Source organism: Chiloscyllium plagiosum, unplaced genomic scaffold (assembly GCF_037043375.1).
Source record: "Chiloscyllium plagiosum isolate Xiang-an unplaced genomic scaffold, Cpla_swu_hap1 HiC_scaffold_34, whole genome shotgun sequence".
Lineage (NCBI taxonomy): Eukaryota > Metazoa > Chordata > Chondrichthyes > Orectolobiformes > Hemiscylliidae > Chiloscyllium > Chiloscyllium plagiosum.
This window is the reverse complement of record NW_028270172.1, coordinates 13,365,834-13,383,463: the sequence shown is the minus strand read 5'-3', so window position 1 is coordinate 13,383,463 and position 17,630 is coordinate 13,365,834. Positions and strand designations below refer to the sequence as shown.

General features: G+C 43.8%; 1 protein-coding gene across 2 annotated transcripts in view; it reads left to right on the top strand.

The window, feature by feature from the left end:
- Positions 1-17,630, top strand: part of myripb (myosin VIIA and Rab interacting protein b) — a 398,586-nt gene that overhangs the window by 337,294 nt on the left and 43,662 nt on the right. For both annotated transcript variants that reach the window (XM_043719526.2, XM_043719523.2), the window contains 2 exons: positions 4,731-4,917; positions 9,016-9,695. In XM_043719526.2, coding sequence (XP_043575461.2) covers positions 4,731-4,917; positions 9,016-9,695 — 867 coding nt within the window. The remainder of the gene's footprint in view (positions 1-4,730; positions 4,918-9,015; positions 9,696-17,630) is intronic.

The window sequence follows — 17,630 nt, the reverse complement described above, 5'->3', positions numbered from 1 at the left end:
GAAGGAAGACATGTACTTGATGGGGAGGACATGTTACCTGAGGCATTGGAGGAGGGGAGGTTCAAGAGGAGTATAAATACCAGTATGGAACTGTTAGGCAGAGTTGCTATAAGCTTAGTGCAATATACCTGCAAATTTCACATTACTGTTCACTCTGAACCAAATACAGCATTGCGAAGAAACCTGAGTGTGTTTTGGCTGTGTTTCCAAGATGTCACAATTGATTTAACTGTTGATTTACTTTCCCCATCCCACGCAGTGGCACCAACATGTCCCGAATGCACCAACAATTTCAAATTAATGACCTGACATTGCCCAGTGATAGGCACTGAGTGATGCGCCTCACTACAGATGGGTGAGAAATCATTGCAGTGTGTTTTTCAGATGATCATTTGTCACTCGGTTGGATCCTTAGATTGATTGTAGTGCCCCCTCCTTTTCCAGCTGCTCTTAATACATCACGATACACTGTTTGGTTTCAGAAGGAACTGATTACAATGGCGCTGTCTCAGTGCTCCACATTTTTCAACCCACTTGCATGGTGTAAACTTCTGCTATATTTAAAGAGAATGTTGCTGTTTGGATTGATGAAACATTGCCAGTGTTGATGGAATACCTGACTATATCAGGTTCAGCCACAGTGATGGGAGTAATCCAGACACTCTTTCTGATTCATTTTCCAAATTCCGAAGCCCAGAAACACCAGACTTGCATTCATCTAGCAACTTTCACAAGCCCGTAATGATCCAACTAAATTTAAAAGCAATCATTTTTTAAAGTGGCGTAATCCATGCATCTAATTTGTGCACAGCAAGCTCCCATACAGGGGTGTGTGTGTGTGTGTATCTGTATCCATCTGTCTGTGTGTCTGTCTGTCTCTCTCCCTCTCTTTCTCTCTCTGTCTTTCTCTCTCTCTATCTGTGTCTGTCCAGTAACTTCATGATTGACATCAGTGACGTCAAGGGACAATGGGAGACTGAGACTAAGACTGATGACTAATTAGTCATATCTCAGAACTTAGTCTCAAAACAGCTACATTGATATTAAGCAAGACATTCCTTTTTTTCTGATTTTATGAACAAGTTATTGAAGAATAATATTACTGTGAGGACTTGACCTGGAAGGGACGTTGCAAAGATTGATTGTTCAATAGCAATATGAAGAAACATTTCACAATGCATTTCAAAGATTACCAAGCTGCCGGTGTGCCCCTAAAATATATGAAAAAGAAAAGAGAAAAAGTGGCCTCTACAAAGCAGGAAAGAGTTCACATGACTGAATAAAGAGGATAAAAAAAGAGGGTAAAGAGGAACCAGAAAATAGCAAGGTTACAGAGTCAAAGCATTAAAGTAAAAATTGTTTTTCCAACCCACAATAACCAGAGTGGCATCAGAGCAGAGATGAGCAGATTAAAAGGCACAAATTATCTTTAAATAGAGAATGTGCATGAAATAATCGATAGTCTGAATGATTCCTTCCTCAGTGTATTTAAGAGAAGACGCAGACAATATATCCCCTCTTCAAAAAGAATTTCGATAAAGGATGAAATTCAAATGTTCGATGCATCGGGGATTCTGGGAAAATTAAGTCAAAGGGACTTAAAACAAATAAGCCTCAGAGAAGCATAGAATTATACAAAGACACTGAGGGAAGAGCCCTGTTAGGGACTGACCATCACAGAGATGGAAACTTGGAGGGGACCAGGAGATTGGAACTGGGCCAGTATTTTGATCATGTTCGTGGAGAGTGAGACGACAGACACAGGCAATTCAAAAAAGTTTATTCTTACATTAACTCGGAGTAAAATCATGGAATTGCTCAATATAGTGGTAAATTTGAGGACTATTTGGTTAATAATATAAGGTAAAAGGTAAAGTCACCATAGTCTCAGAGGACCATAGGGGACTCATCTCTTATTAGAGAAGAAGAACCGTTGCTATTAGACCAACCATTTCTCTCTAAGGAGGGAGCAGCCATAGACTCCTCTGAGCTATTGAAGACTTTATCTTGCAGTCAAAGTTGGTGTTATCCCACGTTGCACTATTTTCCAAAGTGTCTACCGGTTATAATAATCCCATGAATTCACAGTCAGGCAATCATAGTTTATTTGCTGTAAACCTGAGGGTGACCATGTTAGTAAGGAAAGCCCTTCCTGGTCATCTCAGCCAGTGCTGAAACTGAACCCACACTTTACAACCATGTAATCAACAGCCAGTGTGATTTTAGAAAAGGAGAATTTCTGTCTGCCCAGCCTATGTTTCCTTCAGGAAGTGGCAGTGCAAGTAGACCCACGGCAAATCCATTAGAAATTGTGCACTTTCCAAAACAAAAATGGCATTTTGTAAAACATAATGCATGAGGCTTGTAGTTAAGCTTGTACCTATGAGTATTCAGCATAAATTGCCTGAAGATTTGAAAAGAGTGTGTCAGGGTTAGAGGAGACTGGCAAGGGTAATGGTAAGCATTGATTTTGGGGTGTTTCAGAGCTCAGTATTGGGTCTTTGATATACGTCAACGTTTCATATTCAGTATTTCAATGTGAGATAACACCAACTTTGACGGGGGAGTGGAATTAATGGAGGTGATCAGACGTGAGTCTGAGCAGGTGAGTAATAGCAGATATATCTCATATGAGGAAGACATAGCATAGGAATGAAACCAAGAGATTTAGTATGCCTCAAATGGTGCAGAAATAATTAAGCTTCAAGTTGAAAGAAAATGAAAAATGTCAGGGTTGCTTTTCCTGGGTGTGGAGAGCACGATACCCATTCATTTAAATCTCAACTGTTTTATGTAGCATTTATTTAACTATTGTCTGTCTGCTTCTGGCTCAGAATAGGTATAAAGGGCGTAGTAAATCAACTGAGAAGATCAGGTCACCCAGGGTCACTTGTCAGCTGAGAGGGCAGGAGCATCTTGGGAATCTCCTAAGGCAGGACAGAAGAAGGTCATTGTTCTCCTTGTGGAGGTTAAGTGGGCCCAACCTATCGCCTCAGGAATATGTTGGGCAAAGGGTAATCTGCTCCCTGCAGTCCACCCACTGACCTGCTCCTGTTGAGCCAAAAAACGTTCCTCCGTGAGGAGCTACTTTATATTATGTTGAAATAGCTGTGCGATCTTAATGGAAGGTAAGGGCCTAGTGCTGTCATCACTAGACATCTTAATCCAGATTGAGTGGATAAGGAGTGGAGCTGGAAAAGCACAGCAGGTCAAGCAGCACCAGAGGAGCAGGAGAGGCAGCATTTCAGGTTGGAACCTTTCATAAAGACTTTCATCATTTAATCCAGACTCTCAAGTAATGTTCTGGGGATCCAGATTCAAATCCTGACGGAGTTGATAGTAAAATTTGAATTCAATAAACATCTGACATTAAGAACTATAAAGCCATTGTTGACTGTCGGGAGAAAAAGACCCATTTGATTCATGAATATCCTTTAGGGAAGGAGGTTTCTGTCCTATATGTGACTCTAGACCTATAGCAATATCATTGACTCTCAGTTGTCCTCTGGGCAGTTAGCATTAGCAATAAATGCTGGCCTAGCTTGCATCTTGTGAACTATTTTTAAAACTCCATGAAATGAAATATCTTAAAGGTAATTATGGAATATGATATATATAAACGCGTTTATGTTATTGAACAGTTTCCACTCAACAGATCGAGTGTCAGCCATTCTCAGATCCTTTTCTCAGGGCATTGCCTTAACCAATCAGTGTCAACTTGCTCAGTGCAAATATAAGCAAAGCTTGGCAGTTAATTGGCAGTCATCATCAGCTAGTGTATTCTCTATGCCCATGTCTTGACTAGAGTTGCACTTTGAGTCTGCTTACCAACCAGTCAACACTTTACATAGAACATTACAGCGCAGTACAGGCCCTTCAGCCCTTGATGTTGTGCTGACCTGGGAACCAATCTGAAGCCCATCTAACCTACGCTATTCCGTTTTCATCCCTATGTTTATGCAATGACCATTTAAATGCCCTTAAAGTTGGCAAGTCTACAACCGTTACAGGCAGGGTGTTCTATACCCCTACTACTCTCTGAGTAAAGAAATTACTTTTGACATCTGTCCGATATCTATCACCCCTCAGTTTAAAGCTATGTCCCCTTGTGCTAACTTAGTTTCATTCCATTAAAAGTGCCCTTTTCCCTTGCCATTGGCATTTCTTACAAATTGCCATAATAAATGAAAGACAAAATGCTTGGACAAAATGTGTCTTTTTATTAGATTTATGTACATATAGCTGTATATCTTCACATATTTATCGATCACGCTTGCCAGAAACAAAGTAGGGACCTACTCCCTGCAACCAAAAGGAATATGTTCAAGCCTGGGAAAGTTTTTGAATTTTCTGGGAGTTTGGGGAGCCTATACGATGCCAATGCTTTTGCCATCACAATGTCTGAACCAAACAAATTGACTTGCTAATCAATGAGCGCCCTTTTCTCCTGTAGTTTAAATTTGTCATGATTATTGTAAACATGGCATTCTTGCACTTGTCCTGATGGGTACACGATGAAAAGTTTTAACAGTTCTCTCTTTGCAGTAATAGCCACTGCATCATTGATTTATGTCATCTTCCTGACTGCACTTTTTGGCATTAATGTTGACTGTGGTGCAGACATCATTCTATCATCTCAGTTTCTCAATTGGCAAAATTGATCATTGGTGTGCAAAGAGTGTCATATGTGATCAGACATAAAGGCAACCCTATTAATTTTCTCTTCCTAGAGATCCCACTCTGAATTCTCTCTGACCAGCGAGGAAAATCTAAGTAAAGACCTAACTGAAACTAACCCTAAATCCTCTGTCTCCGGAGTGATGGGGAAGCTTGGACAATTCCAGCCCTCCGAAAATCTGGACTTAAGATCCTATTCACTGCCAAGTTGGAAAAGCATGGATTTGCTGGATAATGCAGGTATGTAACCAACAGGGGACGGTGACTGTGGAATACCAGATCTCGGAACACTTAAAGTGGGCATTAATAATTGATCATTCCATGGACAGTTTGCCAGCTGACTGGAGTGCAGAAAAAGTTAAAAAAGAACATGATTTTTTTCAAGAATGACAGACTATTAAAGAGTTTTTAAAAAACCCTCAATCTTTATATAACAATTTAACATTAAAGATATGGGGTTTCTGATTCAGGCAGAATCATAAGCAATCCAAGCAAGAAATCTGTTCTGATAACTTGATTTTTTTTAATTTGTAAGGTATCAGGTGAACCAGGAAGTTTATAAACCAGATAGGGCAATATGGGCTGGGGAGTGGAATTTTCTTTGAGACTTGTTCCAATCTCCCGCTTTAATTTAGGGAGAACCCTTTTAGCAAATTCATATCCATTCCTGTGTTGGACTGAGGTTCCCCCCAGCAATGCAACGTGAGACCATGTGAGCTCTCCAGAAACAAAGTTAAAAATCGTACAGGTCAGGGTCCAATAGGTTTATTTGGAAGCATTAGCTTTCGGAGCACTGCTTCTTCATCAGGTAACTTAACATAGTTAGCAGATTAACATAGTTAGCATAGTTAACAGCTAACATAACATTAGTTACCTGATGAAGGAGCAGTGCTCTGAAAGCTAGTGCTTCCAAAGTAAACCTATTGGTCTGTAACCTGGAGTTGTGTGATTTTTAACTTTGTCCACCCCAGTCAACACCGGCACTTACAGACACACAGAATGCTGGAGAAACTCAGCAGGTCTGGCTGCATCTGTGGAGAGAGAAATAAAGTTAACGTTTCAGGTCCAGTATGACTGACCTTCAGATCTGTTCTGAAGATGTCAAATTGGATTTGAGATGTTAACTCTTTGTCTCTCTCGGCAGATGCTGCCAGACCTGCTGAGTTTCTTCAGCATTTTCTGTTCCTTTCAGATTTCCAGCATCTGCAGTATTTTACTCATGTAGAGTCATAGAGTCATACAGCACAGAACTAGACCCTTCAGTCCAACTAGTCCATGCCAACCATCATCCCAAGCAAAGCTAGTCCCACCTGCCTGCCCATATCTCTCCAAACATTTCCTATTCATGTATTTATTTAAATGTCTTCTAAACATTGTAACTGTACTCGCATCCATCACTTCCTCAGAAAGTTCATTCCACACGTGAACCACTCTGTGTAAAAAACACATTTCTCCTCATGTCTTTTTAAATCTCACTCCTCTCACCTTAAAAATATACTGCCTAGTCTTGAAATCCCCCACCTTAGCAAAAAGACACCTACTGTTCACCTTATCTATGCCCCTTATGACTTTTTAAACCTCTATAAAGTCACCCCTCTACCTCCTACGTTCCAATGAAAAAACTCCAAGCCTATCCAGCCTCTCCTTATAACACAAACCCTCCATTCCTGGCAACACCCTGGTAAACATCATCCGAACCCTCTCCAACTTAACAACATCCTTCCTATCACAGGACGATCAGAGCTGGACACTTATTTATTTGAGCTCTCCTGATCTACACCTTCACAAAGCCCAAGAACTTCACAGGGCCTTGGTAATTTTCATTTTCAGTGCAGTGACTGCTTTTAACTGCTTTGTTTTCAGTCTCAATTTGAGATAGTTGTAAGGAAAGCATTAACCCAGAGTACCACAGGTTTACACTGTCAGCAGTTACTTATTCAGATTTGAGGAGCCAGGAACCAACCAGCAGTAAGCATTAACTGGGATCTTAGAATCAATGGATGGACAATTCATACCTGCTGAGTTCACTAAGAATTATAGCATCCCTACAGTGTGTGAGCAAGCCATTCGGCCCATCGAGTCCATACTGACCCTCTGAAGAGCATTCCATCCAGACCCACATGATCCCCGCTACCCTGCATTTCCCATGGCCAATCCACCTAGCCCGCAAATCTTTGGATTGTGAGAGGAATCTGGAGCACCCGGAGGAAACCCACGCTGATACGGGGAGAATGTGCAAACTCCGCACAGAAAGTCACCCGAAGCTGGAATCGAAACTGGGTTCCTGTTGTGAGGCAGCAGTGCTAACCACTGAGCCACCGTGCTGCATCCTAAATTTATTTCAGCATTACTAAATTGACATTCAGGAATTAGCCATGTGACATAATTCAGATACATTTTCAGAAGGCACGAGATAGGCTCGATGAAGAGATAATAACTTAGTGAGGTTCATCTTCACCTTTAACTTCATGCCCAGTTCCTCTGCACAGACAGGGCTACAAACCAGAGAGAAAAAAATGCACAGCACATGAGAATAGTAAAGAAAATTTTGAATGCAAACAGTGAGGATAAACAATGGATTAATCTTGATTTGAAAGCAGAAAACTCATACTACAACTGAGCTGGGACAAAGGAAGTAGAGTAGGGAACAAAACTGAGGGGTCTACACTAGGCTTGCTTTCTAGCACTTGTTATTCTTTTGAATCCCTACGGTGTAGAAGCAGGCCAATCGGCCCATTCAGTCCATACTGACCCTCTGAAGAGCACCTCACCCAGGCCCACCCCACTATCCCTGTATTTCCCATGGCTAACCCACCTCGCTTGCACATCCCTGGATGCTACAGGCAATTTCCCATGGCAGATCCACCCGAACCTGCACATCTTTGGACTCTGGGAGGAAACCAGAGCACCAGGAGGAAACCTACACCGGGAGAATGTGCAAACTCCACACAGACAGTTGCTGAGGGTGGAATTGAACTCAGGTTCCTGACACTGTGGAGCAGCAGTGTTAACTACTGAGCCACGGTGCTTCCCCATGAAACCTCAAGTGCTAATTCAAGTACTGTTTAAAGGTTGTGAGCGTATGGGCCTCAACTACCCTCCCAAGCAGCGCCTTCCAGACCCCTATTTGCTGTAGTATCAAAGGTTAAGTCATCCAGAGGACCATAGGGGCTGCTCTCTCATTAGAGAGAGATGACTGGTGTCCCTGGTATATAGGTAAGAGTGTTGATGAGCAATGGAGATTCTGGAAGTCTGGTATACATAGAAAGGAGGAAACGACAGGGGATATTGGAGTGGGAGACAATCAGGAAGGATATGGCATTGCCTCCTGAGATTGGAGTGCCTGGTCCCAAGCAAAATCCTCAAAATACCTTTGCTAAATACCTCCGAATTGACCGAATTCAGATCTTGGCTCCTAACATCTGCAAACAAATACTTCATTGCTCTGAAGAGGAAACGTTGGCTGGAGGTTTAAAATCAGGATGCTATTTGCCATTTGACTGCCTGTTGATTCACCACACTTTTGCTGCCAAGATTCCACACAGGAGAACAGGCTAATAGAGGTTTGCTTTATTAAATCAATCTGGAATCTTTAAGGTTTTATAATTAAGGGTCCAATGTACAAATGCAAAGCTGGGTGGGGCTAGACCAAAATTATCCATTGATTATGCCACTTTTAGATTACATTGCCCAGTTTTGAATGACCTACGGTGAAGTCTCAGCTTTATCTCTCTGTTGTGCTCTGTTCCACACAGTCTGATGGAAGCAGTAACTTTTAGGGCCCAGCTATAATTTCCTCATTTTATGCTCCATCTTCCCAAACGTCTTTTTGAATCTTATTTGTCCCTCAATCTCATCGGACTGTCTGTCCATCCAACCATCCTTTTTTCTGAGGGTTGATCCATAATTCCCGAAAGTGCCAGTAGTTTGCCATGGCCTTCTGCAGGGTGGCTGACTGGGAAACCCTCCCAATCACATTAACTGTTGTCAGGTGCATTGGAAGGAATTACAGGGTGACAACCACTGTACCATGGGATCTCCTGTCATTGAGTCGTCCAGGGAAAAGTAACTGAGCTCCCTTGTTGAATGTGTTTTCCTGTCCATCGCAACCCATTATAAGCTGTTGATTGTGCTTTCACTTTGCAATAATCTACTTCAGTGGGTTGTGCTTGGGTGGATTGGCTGTGTTAAATTGCCCCATAATGTCCAAGAATGTGCAGGTTAGCTCGACCAGCCATGGGGTTACAGGAATGTTGTTCAGAGGGTTGGTGCCAACTCTATGGGCCAAATGGCCTTTTTCAGCCCAGTAGGAGTGCTGTGATTCTACTTGCTTTGCAGGTTCCTCAGCTATGGCCATGTTGCACAGCCCTGATGGCAACTGGATGGCAATGCAGAGCACACCAGCCATCCGCCCTCGCTTGCTAGCCAAGCCAAAGAGCAGAGTGTTCATTGCCCTGGAGAATGAGGCAGACGTTGTGTCCGCCTATGACGAGATGGGGACGGACGATGACAATGATGATGATATCGGCTGGAGCCCAGCTCTCGGTGAATTGAGGCAGCGTTCTGGGAAGCTGTCAGATGAGACCTACTTCACCGACTCACAGCATGACAACGACTGGCTGGGCGCCAATGGAAAGCGCCATTCAGTCACCTCACCGTCCTCTGGCCGATACACCAACACGGAGACCATGTACTCGGACTCGGAAACCTCCTCCGCCGGCTCAGTGCAGGTATCGATACGCAGCTCAGATGACCGGGTCACGGCAGCTGAAAGAAAATCAAGCCATGACGGAGCCATGCCAGCTGGCGCTTACTGTGCCGGGCAACTCGACATAAACTACAACACGCAGGTGCGAGGATTTGGGAACATTGAGAGCAGCGAGGGCGAAGATATTCCTGAGGAGTCTGAGAGGAAGCACAGACGGAGAAAACGGAGCAAATGCTCACCTCAGGAGCAGCTGCACGAAACAGCAAGCCCTTTGAAAATTCAGCAATCACTTTCTAAAAACACATGCCAGGTAACCTTGTCATTTGCATTTTGTTCAATCTATATTATTGCAGACGTAATTACAGTAGGAGTCTGCTGTTTTATTGTGGTTATTCACTGGGTATATTTACATTATCACGTTATAATTACAAAGTACAGTGTGATAGTGGAGGGCACGCAGATACGGAGAATTGAAACAAGCAATACCAAGTGATCACCCCATTTCACATCTCTCTCAATTGTCAACTCTACCAACTTCAAAAGAGAGAGATGCTTATTTATCATCACACACTATCGCACAGAGTTGAAATTGCCCCCAGTGGGACATAAGGTTTTGTGGATAATGAGGCAATTTAATTCTTCAAAAAGCAATGCTAGGCAGTGTAATCGTAGAGCAAACTGTAGACTGCTGTCACAAGAAAATCATCCCACGCAATAGTCCTTAATGGTTGCTGAGAACATTGGAACAGAGTAGGCCATTTGGCCCCTCGAGCCTGCTCCACCATTCAGTAACATAATGGCTGGTCTGTGTCCTAACTCCATATCCCTGCTTGTGGCCCGAACCTTCACTCTACCAACAATACATCCGTCTCAGATTTAAAATTAACAACGGATCCAGCTTCCACTACTGTTTGTGAAGAAGAGTTCCAAACCTCAACCCCTCCTTTGAGTGTGTAGAGTGCAAGCCATGGGTGTCCTGGGCACATCGCAGCTTGCTCGTGGTGCACTAGCTAGTGCTGTACAGTGGGGGCCACCGGCAATAGGTGAATGCGTGCTCTCTTTTTCCATCATTACAGAATGTTCCTACAAAAACTGCACAGAGGCCAGTATCCCAAGACCCTTTATGTACATGTGCGCAGTATGTTGGGTGTGGCCAGCAGAGCTCAGAGTCACTTCCTGAAGTGAGGAGACTCTGATGGAATCTTTATATTTTTTAATGAGGGAAAACACACCTATGGCCAGAGAACCAGTAACAAGCAAAGCCCGGTAAGGGGCACGATTCCCTATTTATTTATTTATTTTTTAAACCCCCACACTACCGCCTAACCGCGGGAGTGCTTATTTTTTCCCCAGCACCCATGTTCTGTGTGTGCAGGTGTGAGACACAGTGAGAGACACAAGGTGCACGAATCTTTATTCAAATTTCCAACACCAGGAAGATAGGAAAATACCCGAGTGGCCAGTGACAAGCAGTGCCCTTCACATCAAAGGGCAGTGCTTGTGATCAAAACAGTGAAGGGGAGGGTAGGGACTAAATCAAAATAGAGTTGGAGGGGGAAATAATGCACTCCACATTCCTATTTATATCTGTCAGCCAGAACTCCGATTGGCCCAGATTAACAACCCCAATCAGGGATCTCATTGTCAATGAGATCCACCTGGTTCCAATCACTACCATTATGGTGCAGCTCCAGAGGCTGTTGTGTGGAGTAAAATACAGGGTTGACCATTAGAACTGAACCATTAAGTTTTCTCACTGGAGTTATGATCAGAACACTGGGTCCAATGGTGTGGTTAGACCCCACATGGAGTACAGTAAGCAGACCAGTGCACCAAACCTTCGGAAGGATTTATTGGCCTTGGAGGGAGTACAGCACAGGTTTACAAGAATGGTACCTGGACTTCAGGGGTTAGGTTATGAGGAGAGATTACAAAAATTAGGTCTGTTCTCTCTAGAATTCAGAAGGCTAAGGGGTGATTTGATTGAAGTCTTCAAGATATTAACAGGAAAAGATGCTGTAGATAACAATAAACTATTCCCGCTGGTTGGAGTTTTCAGAGCGACGTTAGGAGTCAGTTCTACACACAAAGCAGAGTGGAGTTTGGAACTCTATTCCACAAACAGCAGTGGATGCTAGATCAGTTGTTCATTTTAAATCTACGATAAATAAATTTTTGTTAAGCAAAGGTCTTAAGAGATAGGGGGCAAAGGCAAGTAGATGGAGTTAGCCCAAGATCAGGCATAACCTCATTAAATGGAGGAACAGGTTTGATGGACTGAATGGCTACTCCTGTTCCTGTGTTCAATGAAAGAAAGGTCACACTTCCTGTTTGCAGGTTTCAAGCCAGGGTTTTTCTCGTTGCCTTTGCTGTTACAATAATAGAATCGCATCGACACCTTCCGCAATGTAATTAGCTACAAAAATAGAGGGACCCGAGAGATGGAGGAAGATAGAAATTAGTTAGCGGTAAGTTATAGGCAACATCAAAATAAACCCAAATACGAGACGAAGCCTGGAAGAAAAGTTGTGGGAGCTGAAATACAACTTTTTTTTCAAAACGTGCATGGGATGAAAATTCAACAATGGGTTGAGATGAGACTGGGACTAGAACGTAAGACACAGGAGCTGGTTTAGGCCATTGAGCCCTTCAGGCCTGTTATCCCATTCAGTGAGTGATGGCTGATACTCCCTCCTATCAGACAGATGTTGTAAAACGTGAAATGGTTCAGAAAAGATTTACAAGGATGTTGCCAGGGTTGGAGGATTTGAGCTACAGGAAGAGGTTGAACAGGCTGGGGCTGTTTTCTCTGGAGCCTCGGAGGCTGAGGAGTGACCTTATAGAGGTTTATAAAATCATGAGGGGCATGGACAGGATAAATAGACAGTCTTTTCCCTGGGGTGGAGGAGTCCAGAATTAGAGGACATAGGTTTAGGGTGAGAGGGGAAGGATATGAAAGAGACCTAAGGGGCAACTTTTTCATGCAGAGGGTGATACGTGTGTGGAATGAGCTGCCAGAGGAAGTGGTGGAGGCTGGTACAATTGCAACATTTAAGAGACATTTGGATGGCTACATGAATAGGAAGGGTTTGGAGGGATATGGGCCGGGTGCTGGCAGGTGGGACTAGATTGGGTTGGAATAGCGTGTCGGCATGGACAGGTTGGACCAAATGGTCTGTTTCCATGCTGTACATTTCTCTGACTCTATGATTGAGGTCTCAGTCCCACTTTCCTGTCTGTCCCCATGACCCTTGATTCCTTTATCTATCAAAGATCCATCTAACTCAACCTTGAATATATTCAATGTATCAATCTCCACTACTTTCTGGGGAAGTGAATTCCACAGACTAATGATCCTCAGACAGAAAGGAATTCTCCTCAAGTCTATCTTAAAAAGGAGAACTCTTATTCTAAAGCTAAGTCCCCTAGTTTTATTCTCCCACATCTTTTCGGTTGCCACCCTATCCAACCTCCTCAGGATCTTAAATGTTTCAGTAAGGTCAAGGAGTCAGAGGTGCATCAGGTAATGTGCTGGTTTCCAGCTTACTTTCACACCTCCGGCATTTCCTGATCGTGGCAAGGAATTTTTGACAGACCTTTGACCTTTATTCTGAAGTGAACACAGGGAGTCAGGAGTTTACAATAAAATTCAGATATTTAAAGCTACTTTCTCCCCAGGCCTCACCCCCCTCCCATTTATCTCTCCACCCGGGAGGCTCCCAGCCTCATTCTTGATGAAGGGCTTTTGCCCGAAACGTTGATTTTCCTGCTGCTCGGATGCTGCCTGACCTGCTGTGCTTTTCCAGCACCACACTAATCTTGACTCTGATCTCCAGCATCTGCAATCCTCACTTTCACCTATTTAAAGTCTTTGTAGGCCTAATAAAAGCAAAATACTGCAGATGCTAGAAATCTAAAACAAACACAGAGAATGTTGGGGAAACTCAGCTGGTCTGGCAGTGTCTGTGGAGTGAGAAACAGAACTAACGTTTTGAGTCCGGTATGAGTCTTCCTCAGAGCTCAGAACTCCAGAAGTTCTTAGGTTCCAAAGAAGAGGCATATTGGATGTGCGTCGTTAACTCTGTTTCTCGCTGTAGGGCTGGATGATGTCACAGGTCTGTGGTTTGGTGAGGCCAGGAAGGCATGGGGAAGCAATGTCATGGACACAATTCTCAGGTCCTCTGCTGGCAGGTTGGTAGGTGGGAAACCTATGACCTTCCCTGGTTGGTATTTCCACCATTTACTCCTGTCTACTGTTTGCAAGGAGGCCGGGGGGGGGGGAGGGGGGGTGGGGGCAGGTAAGCCCCACTGCTCTCACCCAATTTGATATCCTTAAATGGCTGATTAAAGGCCAATTACATGCCATCACCCACCTTCCCTGCCTCACTTTGAGGCCCCAGTGAGACATTTTCAAACAGTGGGGAGAGCCCAGCAGGTTCCCATGGCTGAACCTCAAATGGCAAAGTAGGGTGAGGCGGGGGTGATGGTGGATTGCACCTCCCTCGCGAGCGCCCTTTCCGGATCGGATTCTTCCACCTCCCCCACTGCCCTCCCCCACCACTCTCTACACCAAAATCTGTTACTCCCCCCCCCCCCCCCCCTCACTCTCCGAATGCTGCCTGCTCAAGTGGCCCATCAAAACAACAGGCACCCACCTCTTCCCCCAACCCGCCAGCCTCCCCTGCTCTCCTTGTTGGGAAACTCTGGAAATATAAGCTCCTGTCAGCTCTTGCACCTAAACTGAAAGGAGTGCCTGCAGTACCAGCAGTGTCCACCATGACTGGTGGCACTGCTGAGACCACAGAGCCACTGACCACCTAGATCCAAATAAAGGGCAAATGTCTTGTCTCCAGCCACTTACTGCTCCACAGGGCACACAAATGAACTTTGGGCTGATGGGATTGGCCGGGGTGGATGGAAAACAGGTTGTGTCCCATATCATCCTTCCCTCAGGAACACCAGATGTTGTGTTATGCACTACAACTTCCACAACCTCAGGACCCTCCTCAACACTTTACTGTCAAAGACGTAGCGTTGAAGTGTATTCACTAATGTCACAGAACCCATCAAAATCAATCTCGCAAACTTCGACTGACACAGTAGATGGAAATTTCTGGGCAAAGAGTTCAATGCTTTATTGGTGAGGAATGGAACCTTGCAACTTTCTATCAATCCTGGCTGAGTCACAGAGAGTCACACAGCAGAGAAGCAGACCCCTTGGTCCAACCAGTCCATGCCGAACATAATCCCAAATAAACTAGTCCCACCTGCCTGTACCTGGCCCTTATCCATCCAAACCTTTCCTATTCATGTATCCATCCAAATGTCTTGTAAATGTTGTAATTATACCCACATCCACCACATCCACCACTTCCTCAGGAGGTTCATTCCACATGCAAGTCACCCTCTATGTAAAATATTTGTCCCTCATGCCTTTTTTTAAATCTCTCTCCTCTCACCTTAAAAGTGTGTCCCCTAGTCTTGAAATCCCCCATTCTGTACCTCTCATGATTTTATAAACCTCTATAAGGTTGCCTTTCAATTTCTTACACTCCAGTGAAGAAAACTCCGAGCATACCCAGCCTTTCTTTATAATTCAAACCTTCCATGCCCAGCAACATCCTGATAAATCTCTTCTGAACCCTCTCCATCTTAATAATACCCTTCCTATAACTGAACGACCAGAACTGGAATTGGTATTCCAGAAGAGGCCTCATCAATAAATTATCGTCACTTAGTAGAGGAAATTGTTTTTCTGTGGCTGCCCGAAAGGACCCTCAATATTCCCTTTAATCTGCGCATTCACATAGCATTTGGGTACATGCTGCACAATGACCAGAGAGGTTGCATATCACTAATGTTCCCAATGAACATTTGCACAGCAGTTTTAGAGGGGCAATGCAGAGCATCTGCATTGCAAAGGGAAATTGGAGAGAACATTGCCTTTTTACCATTTTATTATGTGACTTTAAAAGCTATTTTCAATCGTTTTCTCTCGATATTTTCCATTGCCCTCACATCGTCACCTGGAGTGCAGAGAAGCAGCATTCAATGCAAAACCCCAGAGTGAATTAGAGGTTGGGAACATCAAGCAGTCTCCACAAGGTGTCACTTACTACTCGAGTATCAGCAGCGACTGAGAATCTCAAACCCAGCGCTACAGCAACATCTTTGCAGTCTGTGCAAATTAAAACAAGTTCTCAAAGAGAAGTCACTCTGTTGTGCATGTTAGGACAACATTTTCAGTTGGAAAATGTGCTTAAATGATGAATTTAAATAAAATAAGGGGAAGCATTTGCCGAGTGGTATCATCGCTAAACTATTAATTCAGAGACCCATGTAATGTTCTGGGTTCAAATCCTGTAATGACAGATGGTGGCATTTGAAATCAATTTTTAAAATCTGTAATAAAGAGTCTAATGATGATCACGACACTGTCGTCAATAGTTGGAAAAATTGATCTGGCTCACTAATGTCTTTTAGAGAAGGATACTGCTACCTTTTACCTGGTCTGGCCTACATGTGACTCCAGACCAACAACAATGTGATTGACTCTTAACCACCCTCTGGGCAGTTAGGAATTAGTGATGAATGTGATGTCCACATCCCATGAATGAATTAAAGAGTAATAGACCATCCACGCAGTCAACATCCTGTTTCAGTCATCCAAATATTGTATGAGGGCAGTATTTAAAATCGTTTCAAGTGCAAAGATTATATAATGGGCTATCTTGTGAGGGAACACTGTGTACTCATTGGGGTTGAGAAAAATAGCAAGTAGTCTTGTTGAAACATCAGGTCTTGAGTCGAGTTTACGGGCTGGGTGCTGAGAAGATCGGGAATTGTTCCCGTAGAAGATCGGGAATTGTTCCCGTAGAAGATTGGGAACAATTGTTCTGTGTGAAATACACAACAAAAATGTGGAGGTTGTTTGAGGAGCACTTGTTGCGAGTGGTGGATAACTTTGTCCCACTGAGACAGGCAAGAAATGGTAAGGTGAAGGAGCCTTGGATGACAAGAGGAGAGGAGTTTCTCGTTAAGAAGAAGAAGGAAGCTTACTTAAGGTTGAGGAAGCAAGGATCTGGCACAGCTTCAGAGAATTACAGGGTTGCTAGGAAAGAACTCAAAAATGGACTGAGGGGAGCTTGGAGAGGACACGAAAAAGACTTGACAGGAAGGATTAGAGAAAACCCAAAGGCATTCTACATCTATGTGAAGAATAAGAGAATGATCAGAGAGAGGGTAGGGCTGATGAAGGATAGTGGAGGGAACTTGTGCTTGGATTCTGAAGAGGTAGGGAAGGCCCTAAATGAGTTTTTGCTTCAGTATTCACTAGTGAGAGGGACCTTGTTGATTGTGAGAACACTGTGGCCCAGGTTAATAGGGTTGAATAGATTGATATTAAGAAAGTGGATGTACTAGAAATCCTGGGAAGTATCAAGGTAGATAAATCCCCAGAGCCGCACCACATATATCCATAGTTGCTACGGGAAGCGAGGAATGAGATTGCTGTGTCTCTAGCGATGACCTTTGCATCCTCACTCTCCACGGGAGTAGTATCAGTTGATTGGAGGGAGGTGAATGCTGTTCTTCTGTTCAAGAAAGGGAATAGGGAAATCCCTGGGAATTACAGACCAGTCAGTCTTATGTCTGTGGTAAGCAAGGTACTGGATAGGATTCTGAGAGAAAGGATTTATGACTATTTCGAAAACATAGCTTGATTAAAGATAGCATGGCTTTGTGAGGAGCAGGTCATGCCTCACAAGCCTTATTGAGTTCTTTGAGGATATGACGAGACAATTTGACAAAGGTTGAGCGGTGGATGTGATGTATATGGATTTCAGGAAGGCATTTCATAAGGTTCCCCACGGTATGCTCATTTAGAAAGGTAAGAGGTACGGGATACAGGGAAACTTGGCATCTGAATCCAGAATTGGCTGGCCGAAAGAATACAGCGGGTGGTAGCAGATGGAAAGTTTCCACCTGGAGGTCAGTGACCAGTGGTGTCCAACAGGGATCTGTTCTTGGGCCTCTGCTCTTTGTAGTTTTTATAAATGACTTGGATGAAGAAGTGGAAGGGTGGGTGAGTAAGTCTGCTGATGACACAAAGGTTGGCAGTGTTATAGATTAGTATCGAGGACTGTTGCAGGTTACAAGAAGGCATTGACAGGATGCAGAGCTGGGCTGAGAAGTGGCAGATGGAGTTCAACCTGGATAAGTGTGAAGTGATTCATTTTGGAAGGTC